The sequence below is a fragment of the Eurosta solidaginis genome, chromosome 3 (genome assembly GCF_040869045.1).
Source record: "Eurosta solidaginis isolate ZX-2024a chromosome 3, ASM4086904v1, whole genome shotgun sequence".
Classification (NCBI taxonomy): domain Eukaryota; kingdom Metazoa; phylum Arthropoda; class Insecta; order Diptera; family Tephritidae; genus Eurosta; species Eurosta solidaginis.
Genome location: NC_090321.1, coordinates 2,570,592 through 2,583,755, shown reverse-complemented (window position 1 = coordinate 2,583,755; position 13,164 = coordinate 2,570,592). Strand labels below are relative to the sequence as shown.

At 38.5% G+C, this 13,164-nt stretch overlaps 1 protein-coding gene across 1 annotated transcript; it reads right to left on the bottom strand.

The window, feature by feature from the left end:
• Positions 1 to 5,226: 5,226 nt before the first annotated feature.
• Positions 5,227 to 6,211, bottom strand: LOC137243101 (UPF0587 protein CG4646). Its single transcript, XM_067770327.1, has 2 exons — positions 5,742 to 6,211; positions 5,227 to 5,624 (listed from the first exon to the last, which is right to left on the bottom strand). The coding sequence occupies exons 1-2, from the start codon at positions 5,998 to 6,000 to the stop codon at positions 5,386 to 5,388; spliced, it is 498 nt and encodes a 165-aa protein (XP_067626428.1). The 5' UTR covers positions 6,001 to 6,211; the 3' UTR covers positions 5,227 to 5,385.
• Positions 6,212 to 13,164: the final 6,953 nt, after the last annotated feature.

Here is a 13,164-nt window from a genome sequence, read left to right as displayed (position 1 = left end):
GTTAACTAGAGTTTAACCCTGCTAGATCGGCCGCTTAAGCTCAGCTTAAACTTCAGTTAAAGTACTCTAAAAAACTGCAGAATAAGTTTACGCGTAGTTTAACTGACAAACTGAGTTGAACTTGTACTGAAAAACCGGGCCTTAGTTTTATAAAAAAATTGTAATTGGGAAATGTTGTGCGAAAATATTGGTAGTTGCAAAATCGGTTTATCATTTGTTATAATTAAAATTAGTAAGCGAAAATTAATATATAAAGAAGAGCGAAAGTGAGCAAGCTTTTACCATGCTATTTGACTGGCAATTGAAGAAAATGTGTCCTTTCGTGTTTAAGTTAGGTTTTGGAATGTTATGAGAAGCCTTTGAATTATGTACATATATTGATATTAAGTATGTAAGCTTACAGGCCATTAAAAATATCTTTAATAATAAAACAATGAAAACTTAATTGACTCTAAATAATTGAATTTAATTGCTCTTATATTTAAGATTCACATTAGAAACCGATTAGAACTCGACTTTTGAATTCATTAGAATTCTAAAAATTTTCTCGATACCGAGAGCAAAGCTCCCTTTTTGTCGAGAATGCTATAATTCTCGGCAGTTTCGCAAATCGTCCTCTACCTTACAGAATCGCAGAAGTATGTACGTGAATGTAAGCTTTATTATTAAATGTAACTTTTTGTATTTTAAGCACTAGAATTCTGGAAACTTCAAAATTTTAGGTTATTTATAGTTAACACAGAATTAATTTACTTTGTTACATTCATTAAGGAAATGGCAAAAAAATATGTATGTACATTAATTTTGATTAAAAGCTCAATGTGTTTTTTTACTTTTGTAGCTTATTTAAATTCAAATTGAATAGTTAAATAATGATTACTATTATAATGTATTATTTTTCTAAGAATCCATTTAATGATTGATTAGATTAAATTTTTTATTATTAATGATAAGTAAAAGACTTAGTTTGTCTAGGAACCAGCATTAACACAAACAACATCAGTTCTGAAATACAACGAAGAATCATTCTTGCCAATAAATACTTCTTTGGACTAGGTAGGCAATTGAAAAGTCAAGTCCTCCCGGCAAACGAAAATACTTGCTCTACAAGTCACTTATCGTATGCGTACTGCTATATAGTGCAGAAGCATGGACCATAACAAAATCAATTTAGGCGGCTCAGGGAGTGTTCGAGAGAAAAGTTCTTCGAAAGATTTATAGACATCTACGCATTGGCGATGCCGAGTACCAAAAAGATTAAATAATGAGCTGTACGAGCTTTACGCAGAAAACAACATAGTCCTGCGAAATAAAACGCAGCAGTATTTTTATCGGAACCCGTTTTTGGAAGCAGAGGAAGAGGGCGGTCCCACTCCGCTAGAAGGACCAGGTGAAAAACGATTTAACCAGTTGGCGCCAGTTAACCCAGAGAAGAAGACTGGCACGCCTTGTTAGACGGGCATAGCCGTTTAAACGGTTAAGCGCATTAAGTAAGTAAGATTAGGTTGAACTGGCCGTCAATAAAGGCCTCACTTAAACTGAATGTGTTCATAGCGTGATTATTAACTTATTTATAAAAATCACCAAAAATTCTGATATGCACATTTTATTGTAAACTGATGTTAATCAAAATTTTCTTTTTTCGAGATTTTATGATATCCTAAAACGGACGCTGGTGAGATTATGTTCACATACATAAAATACTCCTAGGGGCGAAAATGGCGGGAACAAGAGTCTTTGAATTTCATTTTTATAAAATAAAACTTTGCGTTTTCCCAACAAATTTAAATTTTGAATTACATCTGCTTACAATAAAACGTCCCATGATTCAATTACTAGAGGTTTGTTCTCCAATGATGACAGATCTTTGACACTCCCAAATTGAAAAATCTGGACGTGTTGCTTTTACGAAGTAAGGAAAACGGGGAATAATTCAATCCCCTTCAGTGAAAATTGTAGTAGAAAAGCATCTTTGGTAGTATATTAGTAGTGATAATAAATTTGTAAATGCCAAAAGTTTTTGGGGAAATAATTAATTTTCTACTAAATATTTCGAGAATTGATAAAGTTATGTTGGTTTGGTCATTCTTTCAGAAATTGTTTTAAGAATGCCCTACGTTAGGATTTTATTCAAAAATGCACTATCTCAAAATTTGTTTCAAAAACTCCATATATGAGCATAAGTTCAATGCATTTTGTCATAAGAGGGAGTTAATGAAAATCATTCTGAGATGAAACGTTCTTCAATCTAACTCTAATATAGGGCGGTTTTATGACAAATCCTGAATTGGGAAATTTTTGAAAAATATTTTGAGATAGCACGATTTTGAACAGGCAGCCGACATGGGGTGATACTCTACTCAGAAGCCGCAATGAACTGACAACAAAATTAAAAGAAAATGGCTTATTGTCTTAGAACTTTATATTCCTACCTTGACTTTGACAGAAGAGTTAAGCTTTTGGGCGGCCCTGCTACACAGGTCGTATTCACCTTTTTATTCTGAAATTTCGGAAAGCTCTTTTCCGTTAAGTATTAAGTGGAAGTGTTTCAGATAAACCGTTAATTTAGAATATTCGGAATACGTTCATTTGCCACTACCTCACGAGATCCGAATATTCCAAATAAATATATACATAATATTCCAAATAAGTAAATACTTAATATTCCAAATGTAAAACGTTCCACAAATTCTTAAATGGAGACGTATGTTCCGAGGGGGTCATTACCCCCGGGCCCGGGCTTTGGAGGGGTCCGGGAATCTCAAAATGCTATCCAAGCTTTTTGCTTACAGAAAATAAAAAAAACCACACCTTTAATCACCTTTCGTAGATTGCAATCGGTTTAAACTTCAAAAATGTTTATAAATCTGTGAAATTATCTATTAATGTGTATATTAATAATTTATGAAGAATGTATATTTCTATGTAAACATATTTACTCATATCGCACCCCCGCTTCAGAAGTGACCCAACTCAAAAAAATCAATTTTTGGTATTAAGGCATTTTTGAATGGTATAAGTGTAGTCCCATACGTTAGAAAACCGACACAACCTAAATGTTCAAAGCTTTCCGCTAGATGGCCCCAAGTTACATTTTTGAACTTTGGTATTTAGCTCCAACAAAACGTCCTAAAGCGACACATTTATTATTGTGTCATTTTTAAAATTTTTTTAAGCCAATTAATTCGAGTTGGGTCATTTCTGATAAAATTATTTAGTGGAATAATTTTGGATCACTTTCGAAAAAGCCTTAAACCACAGCCAAAGGTAAGTTTCATTTTCTGTTTCCACTATTGATTAAAATATATATGATAATAGTCTTTTTACAGTTTAACTTCGTGCTAATAACTGGCAACATTTATATCGTTTAATCAATTGTGAAAAATACTATACTATTATTATACTTAATTTGTTTACTTTGTAACAATGTCTGCAAGTCACGCAAAAAAGGTGCTGGATATTTTGTCCAAGCAATGTAAGGAGATTGAGCAGAACAGTAAACAAATTGTGAAGGTTCTTTTAGCGGAGAAAACTACTAATGGTGTAGATGTATCTGCTATACTAGATTTTCTGGAAATAAGTAAGTAAAGTTAATTATTTATTTTTTTATAGCTCATCCTAATTCAGTAAGTTTTGTAGATGCAGTGCCTTCATCCGAAGCAAGTACTTTGCCTAGTTTTGCTGCACCTCTAAGTCTTCATCTTAAAAATAGCAAAAAAGAAGATCTTCTATCACTCCTACATGCTAATCGCATTAACAAGTTTTATGCTGACTTTTATGAATACCTATAGTGGCTCTAATATATAAAATATTATTTATTAAATATCACAGCTAATAATCTAAAATAAGATACCAGTTTGTTCTTAGTATTATACTTGTATTATACCAGTTTGTTCTTAGTATTATACATGTTTAAAACCTATGTATTTATTCAATGTATATTCAATGCACTAAAATGTATACCATACACTATGAGTTATGTACTTCTAGAACAATGGTCACCATTTAGTTGAATAATTATTGGCGCCACTTCACACGTATTATTATTCTCTTTCGTTTTTAGTTGTCGCGAAAAGATACTTCGCAAACAAACGCTCATGCGCAGAATGTTTTCATTGTTTAATATTAACAATTTATTATAGGAGCACAATGGAAGAAGCGCGCAAATTGGAAGAGAAGCTCGGCCTAAAATCTGTTTGGAGGTTGTCGCGCCTTATATTAATTTTTTTTTTTTACTAAAAAAATTTTCATTTGATTGTAAAATTTTCATGTATACCCAAAATGTCCGCTAAAAACGTTGTCGATAACAGTTTTTGAAAACAAAAAAAAAATACTTTTTTTAAACATAAAAATATACAGCAAGCTACTTGTATGTGCCCTGAGCGAAATATGCTCAATCAGATAGACGTTGCAAGGAACGGCAGTGTTGGGCGTTGATCAATTTGTTTATCAATTAATTGATCGAAAAATTAATTGCAATCAATAAATTGCTGTTAAGTACATTTAAAATTGCTTGTTGCAATAAATTTTTTTAGAACTAAATAATTTAAAATTTAAAAAATTTCAACTAATTTTTCAATCGTTCTATGAAAATAACAGTTAATTTATTTACAAAAATCGGCGAAAGACAAAAGGTTTTAAGCTCAAGCAAACACTTGTTGGCACGAAAACGGCGACCTGGGAATTGATGTCCAGAGAGTATTTAAATACTACTCTGCCCTCTTAAATGAATATATTATATCCCAGTCCGATATCGATGTTGATGAAATTAATATTCCCTCACCCGACTACGACGATGTCAGTATAAAAATAATCAGATTAATAAACAAGGACGTAGGCAGTGATTTATTGCCTGCGTAGCTTTTTAAATGCGTTGTGCGGCACATTGATTAACTACTTGGCAAAATATGATCGGACGAGAGACCTGGGAAAAAATTAAAACACATCACCTCTTCGCCGATTTGAAGTCGCCTTTGAGATGCTTATATGCTGAAATGTCTGAATTTAGTTTCAACGTTAATGAAGTTGAGCAATATCACAAGCTCAGTCAGAATTGTGAAGAATCTCTCCCAGCCATTGGAAATAAAACGAGCTTTCAGTCAGGTTGATAGTAAAAAGATGACTGCCCCACTCCACTGGTGTTTCTGTTACCGATTGGCGCTATTTAACCCAGCAAAGAAGCGGCTGGACAGAAAAAACCTTTCAAAGTGTTAAAAGCCATTTCAGTAAGTTTTAAAATTTTTTAATTACAGGATAAGCTTTTTAAACATTAAATAAATATAATATATATGTCAAAGTAAAAGTTTAGATCTATTATCGATACAGTTTACAATAAAGTAACAAAATTCTTGGTAGCTGTAAATGCTCTTGCTAAGTTGAATCTGATTACTTCTTCAACTTTACAAACTGTGATGCAAATTCATATACGCCCACGGAATTTTTATTCTTCTGGTCGTATTCCACCCAGTCATCTTCTGATAGATCAACATCTTCGAATTTTTGGCCATTTTCAGCCGAGTGGACAATCCATCCAGCGCGCGGTGAAAACTCAACCGGCTCCACACCTCGGCAATCGAAAACAACAATAGCTTTGAATTTTCCAGCATCGTCTTGAGTGTAGGGTTCTATGAGAAATTAGATAAACCATATAAAATATTCTTTATACACACCTAAATATGAAGTGAATCTGTATTCTGAATATATTCAAAAATACCGATTTCTCAACGAGTTACTACTCTTACCATTTGTCTTCTCTACAATGTCAATGCTATTTTCGCGACTACACATTTTACATTTCATATAAAAATTAAAACCATCAGGATTACGGCTATCACTCGCACCTTGCAAGCGCTCTGACTCGGTTATGTCGTGCCATTTCTCGGAAGTCTCTCCGCAATTTGTACATTTTACTTTTACGAAAAATGAGTAATTTGGATGACAGGTTTCAATTCTTTCGATATTTTCGAGCGTAGCCGAAATTTGTAAACCAACGCGTACCATTCTGAAGTTATTCCTTTTTGCCGGTAGAAGAGAGTCAAGGCGAGAAATAAGTATTTCAAAGGATTTTCGACCAATGATGGGAATTCGTCACAGTTTACCAGCTGTGAATTTGTCCGGTGTTGCTAAACTAAACATCATTGTTAATAGAAAGCCGGGGCCATTGGCATTGTGAATGATAACTAAGTGTGATATCTTATCTATCAAATGCCTGACAGGAGGTTTAATATGGCTGCTTTTTAGCGTTTTGACAGCGTGTTCAATATGGGGCGTCTATCTTCAGCGGGTGATAGAAAGAGATACAGAATGAGACAGCGATAGTCAAATGCAAATCAGGTGATCCAATCACTTTGGAATTTTGACGTCTATGCAGAAGACATCACACTTAGTTATCATTCACAATGCCGTTGGCGTATCGCTGTAGTATCCCTAACGTAATCAGCTGTACATTGTTACGGCGGAAAACCAAAAACCAATTGAGCTGCAGACATTGGTGCTTTATCGGTAACCGTATCGTTAACCTTATAACAGCTGATTCGACCAACCTTATGACGCTTCCTAGGGCCGTCGGTTCTATGTACCGGAGCGACTCGGGATTTTTCCCGACCAAGGACTGCCATTTCAGTGTAACCCCATTTAATTTGTTGCGTCCCTCCCAGCAGCTCCTTGCAGCGGGGCTGCTCCATATTCTCTTGCTCCTGGAAGGTATCGAACCCAATCCGGGTCCGTCTCCTGACCCCGGTCCGAGAAATGGTTTTGCGGCATCTGCCGGAAAAGAATATTTTTAGGACGGTCATACTATTGTCAGTGTGTCTCGTTTAAGGGATGGTTGCATCGGACAGGTTGTTCTGGGCTAGACCACAAAACCAGACGTCCACGTAGCTTCTATAAATCTTTTGTGGCTCCTTGCTGTTCACGTCCTAGGACGTCCCGTAGTCTGCGTCTTAGCGCACCCCGCTACCTTCAGCAGCCCCGCTGCTCTGCAAGCCACAACAAGTACCTGCTATTGCTCGCGCCCCACGGCGCCACCAACTCACACGGCTCCTCCCACTCATACCTACAATCTCCGTAGTAGAGTCGGGAGCAATGCCGAGCATCAGCCCCTGTCCCGTCTTCTTCCCCCCTCTTTCGCGGCAGCAATTGTGTTGGTCAGGGAAACAGACTCTTAGTCCCTACCTCCCTTTGCACCGTTTGCCAGCACAGAATATATACGTTTGCGACATCCGCCCAATGCAGCTCCTACCATGGGCGGTGCCACTTTCCTAGATGTTCTGGTCTCCGCGACGGCAACCCCCCGACGGGTTTCATTGCGCCATGTTGCCAGGCCGCATACCCAAATACATCGGGTACCCCGATGCCTACCCAAGGACGTCTAGTCCCAGGGCCTCAACAGCAATCGCGTTCTGGCCTTCCACAACCCAGGCGTAGTCACCCGTCACTTACTCCCAGAGTGACGACGTCCCCCCCTATGCACTTCAGAATTCTGCAGTTAAACTGTAATGGATTAACTGGGAAGATCACGGAGATAGTCGACTTCATGAAGCGGCACAACATCCGCATTGCTGGGATTCAAGAGACTAAACTCACAGCAAGATCTGCATTGCAGACCTGCTCTGGGTACAATGTCCACAGAAAATATCGCGAGAGAGGGAAATGGAGGCGGCCTCTCGTTTATCATACACCACATTGTGCAATATCATATATTTGATCCGGACATCGACCGCAGGGACAATGTCTTAGAACGTCAATGATTATCTGTCCGGTCGGGCGATGAAAATCTAGAAATCATCAACATCTACATCCCTCCCGTCACCTGTTGCCCCAGTGGATACCACCCTGATATCAGCGGCGTACTCACTGGAAACAATCGCATTATCTTAGGCGATTTCAATGCCCATCACTATATATGTCATTCAAACTTGCGGGTGGACAGTAGGGGTGAGATGTTAGCGGATAAAATAGAAGAAACGACGTTCTGCACTATAAACGGAGACGCCCCCACACGTATGGTAGGAAGCTGTCACAGTTCGCCGGATATCTCAATCATGAGCGCAGAACTCGTAAGAAACTCGCAGAAAAATGCACTTTCATTAACTTTAAAAAAGGAAAGTGGGACGAATACAAATCCTATACAAGCAACCGCTTTGCTGCCCTCCCTATCCCAACTGATGCCCGCCAAGAGGAGCGTGCTTTCCGCAAGGTCATTGAATCCGCCTCGGCTCGTTTCATTTCCGCCGTTGGAATTCCCGAAATTCGGCCCCACTTCCCGGCAGAGGCCGCAAGTTTAGCGAGAGAACGTGACCTTATAAGACAGCTCTATCCCGGCGACCCCCAAATAAGGGACATAAACCAACGCATCAGATTGCTTGTGGATGAACACAAGCGGGCGAAATCGGAGGAGCACCTAAGCGGTTGTAACCTCTCTGCCGGTGTAGGTAAACTTTGGTCCACTGTAAAGTCCCTATCGAATCCAATACATAATGCATTCTACGGTCGACAAAAATAGACGAAGGGCCAACAGACGCTCACGTAAACATAAGCTCAACGCGTCACCAATTACCAACACCGCCAAGGAGGTTGAGGATGCCATCGGTCATGCTAAACCATCCAAAGCAGTGGGCCCAGACGGAATAGCCATGCCGATGCTTAAAAGCCTAGGGAAAGAGGGTTTCAAATATTTAGCACATGCCTTCAACCTGTCTCTTTCCACCTTTGTCATACCCGAAAAATGGAAAATGGCCAAGGTGGTCCCGCTACTAAAGCCTGGGAAACCAGCTACCATAGGAGAGTCATATCACCCGATATCTCTCCTATCGCCAGTAGCCAAGACGCTTGAAGCCATTTTGCTCCCCCACTTCAAAGCAAATTTGCAACTAGCCTGTCATCAGCATGGCTTTAGAAAACTCCATAGCACCACCACCGATTGACGAGCACGCAGCCGCAATTGTTCCGAAAATCCATAGCCGTAATAAAATCCTCAAATCCCTTGCTGGCAGTATTGGGGAAAAGACAAAAAACGCACTGGAAGAAGCTACAGGCCTGCCAAAATACTGCGCTCAGAACCGCCACGGGCTGTCTTCTTATGTCCCCAGAACACCATCTACATAATGAGGCGAGAATGCTCCCCATCAGGGAGAGAAATGAGATGTTAACCAAACAGTTCCTGTTGAATACCCAGAAACCCTGGCATCCCAACAGACATCTGATTGGTGAGCCAGCACCGCCTAGGGACTTAAGGAGTAATCTCCGTAAGCATTTTGAGGAAATACGGCACCTGAGAACTCAGCCGTATGAAGCAAAAAAACACAAGCAAGTCCTTGGTAAACTCCACAAACAAGCGTCGAACCTTTATGCCGGGAATTGCCCGGTGAATCCAGTACTCGGGGAACAGTACCCAAAAATTGCGGAAGAGGAACGCATACTCCCCAGGGAAAGGCGAGTCACTCTGGCTCAACTTCGTTCTGGATACTGTAACAGGTTAAACTCTTACACATCCAGAATCAACCCCGACATACAAAATGTATGCCCCGCTTGCAATGTGTCCCCACATGACACCAACCATCTCTTTAATTGTAATGTGGAACCTACGCCTCTAACACCATTGTAAATTTTACCAAGTAGCGCAACTAACAGCTGATCGGTGAAAATTCGCACATTCACACGCACAGTTCTCGACTCAGTTTCAAAACAAAACTTTAGATTATTTAATTCAAATTTTAAAGTGAGATAATCCTAACAAATTTATGTATACAGAATATATATGGCGTTTTTGTTGTTATTAAAACAATAGTTTTATTTATATTAAAGCTTTTATCATTTTTTTTTTTAACTTTGAAAAATCTCCGAACACCATTCCTTCATTATATGACATTCGACTGCCTAGTCCACTGCCTTCCACTCCATTCGCAACATAACCTCTACTTAAGCTGCCAAACTATATAGTAAACAATGTCTAACACCCCTTTCTTATGGTCCACCCCTGTAGAAACAGCAAGTTTCCTTGGACTCCCGTTAGAGGATATTGATGACAATTTGTGATCGGTCGCAGCTATTAGGTGGGGCGAAACATTGCTACAACAACAACAACCAACCTTAAGCGCCAATTACACGACACGAACATTTCCGCGAACATTCCCGTTATGTCATGTTTCTGCGAGCTTTTCTGTCGTGTATGGTGGTGTTTGCCAGTTCGCGCAAATGTTCGCCAAAAATCAAAATATTTGAATTTTTAGCGAACATTTGCGCGAACTGTTCGTGCGTGTATGGCGAAATAGCTCATAATCGTAGTAATTTCTGAACGGAACAGACGTGCGCGGAAAAGTAAAATGGACAATAAAAAATATATGAGTGAATTTATTGAAATGTATAAATCTTTGCCATCATTGTGGCAAGTAAAAAGCAAAGATTATTGTAATAGAATTAAAAAGAATAATGATTATGCGACTTTAATCGAAAAATTAAAAGAAGTAGATCCTGATGCCACAAAGGATACAGTTATAAAAAAAATAAATAGTTTGCGGGCGCAATACCTCTCTTTTTTTTACGCTTAATTGCCACAGCGAGCAATATTGCTGCAGCACAATTGTTGTCCGTATTCATGGCTGTCTGAAAGAGAACTAATGTTCGGCCAAAAGTTCGTATGGTGTATGGCCAAAGCTGCGAACAAGATTGCGGAATGTTCGTGGAAATGTTCGTGTCGTGTATTTAGCGCTTTAGAGGCACCAATAATCGATTCCATTGATTCCCATACGGTTGGTCGAATCAGCTGTTATAAATTTACCGATAAAGCACCAATGTCTGTATCTGAAGACCTCTTCAGTAATTAGGGCTGTCAGGCATGACTTCCGAGTGTTTCAGGGTGTTGTACATTGCGGATAAAACAAGTGTGATATCTTATCCGTCCACCGCCTGATATAAATTTTGTTTTTTTTTCGCCTTCGGATTATTGTTGTCGACGTAAATACGCGTCTTTTGACACCTCTCGATATTTTTGGTAGCGTATTAGCAGTCGACCCCTCAACTAGACTTTTACCAAATTTAAACATGGGACAGTTTTCGCCGTCCAGTTGAGTTAGATATACATATATGTTTTAGTAAAATTCAGCGAAAAATATTTCAGCTAAGCTATGGCAATTCTTTTATGTTTTAAAGTGTTGGTTATAAATATAATGGTCCCTCTTAATATTATGGCGAAGTGTAAAAAATAATTTAAGAAGTTCCTTTCCTTAAAATTAAAGGTCCATCACCCCGTATCACGATCAATTCTCACGGAATGCTCTCGATCATTGGGATGCTTGAGAAGCAGAGGTCTTGATAGTTTTGTACACAGTTGTGATAGGGAGATGTCGCCGTTGTGTTTCAATTACCATTTGTTCTTGAATTTACACACAAAATTATTTATCTGGCTCAGAATCTTTGCAACGGGATGATGGCTTTTGTGTCCTATTCATTTGTTAAGCTGCAGCTTTAACTTGTGAAAAATGTTAGAACAGTACCAACGAGTGGGAAAAAAAATTTCACTTGCAAATTTTGAAAGCACCCTTAGCCAAAGCAAATATCGCTCTCTTCTTCTTATTCTTTGCCTGCAACAAAAGTTGGAAGTTCGCTACTTTTCCATGTCAGACGCACAGTGTCGCTCGATCTGCCGTTCTTCATGAAAAATACGTGCGGTATACTTATCATTAATAAGAATGCGTCAAATGCATCTATATGAAAAACTGCTCAAGGCCCGAACACATAAGAATAACCTTTTTTACGATCCCTATACAAACACATGCAGTCAACTTATCTTTCCGCGCAAGATGCTGCAGTTGACTGCATGTGTTTGTATGGTGATCGTCAAATAGGTTATTCTTTTGTGTTCGGGCGCTTATGTGAAGGTGCTTTTAAAGTAAAGGTTCATACACATTATATGACGCGACATGTAGCGACAGGTCTACCACGTTATCCCCAAAGTCAAAATCCCCAAAACAAAATCCCCAAAATCAAAACCCCCAAAATCAAAATCCCCAAACCCATAATCCCCAACACAAAATCCCCATTTTATGCGTGAAATAAATTCAAATTAGGTTTAAAACTGCCGCGACCAAAAAAGGCTAATTATCCATACCAACTTCCTGCATAGGCGGCCTTCGGCAGCTCTTAAAAAATAACCCTGTGCTACGCCATGCCAAGTCCGGGTGTGTGGTATAACCGGTGATGTCCTTCTGCGTAGTACACGCTTCTGTTAGCTTGTTCGAAGTAGAGCGACCAGTAGTCCTATATATATGGATAAGTAAAAATATGTATTGCCAAAACGTGAATATATTGTTATACATAAGTAAATATGAATGAAAGAGATATTGATATTTTTTACACGATCATGATGTTTATCATAACACTGGGATTTTGTGTTTGGGGATTTTGATTTTGGGGATTATGTGTTTGGATATATTTTTTCTTTGGGGATTTTGTGTTTGAGTATTTTCTTTTGGGGATTTCGTGCACTCCCGCAGCGACACGTTCCGACAAAATATTCACAGCATTTGTGCCTACCCTGCATAAATTGTTGGATTACGTGTTCCATTTTTTTCATGTTGGAGTACTCTAACAATACTCCTTTGCATTAGCTGTGTTTTTCTATTCTTCTATATACGTTTACACTTAAACTTTATATGGACTGCTAAGCGACAAACTTAAATACACCTCTGAAATTGCTGCGCATAAAATTTGTCCTACTAAATTTCAATACGCATTATACTCAGATGTAACTGAAATATGTGTCTTTGTTTCACCCCCTAATTCGATGTATCCTATGTGTGTCCACAATTCATCGCAACTGATTCAGCTATATGTTTTACCCTATGGCCATCAGAGGGTTATGTCTCCGCTTTTCGGTACACCCTGTGCTGTAGCTGTAGTTATTTAACCACTGCCGATAGATGGGTCTCCTTAGCATTATACAAGCGCGGATAAGCGTTTTTTACGCACAAACGTAAACGTATACGTGTGTAAAAAAAAAAACACGGCTAATAAGTGATGATAAAATTTTACGTATGTTTGGTTATTGGTGTGTTCAGTTTATACTTATATTTTCTAAGAATTCATGAGCTTAACACCGGCTTATAATAATTGAATTTCAATTATTATGTTTTTTCTAAGAGAAACTGAAAAGAAAGAAACATTTAC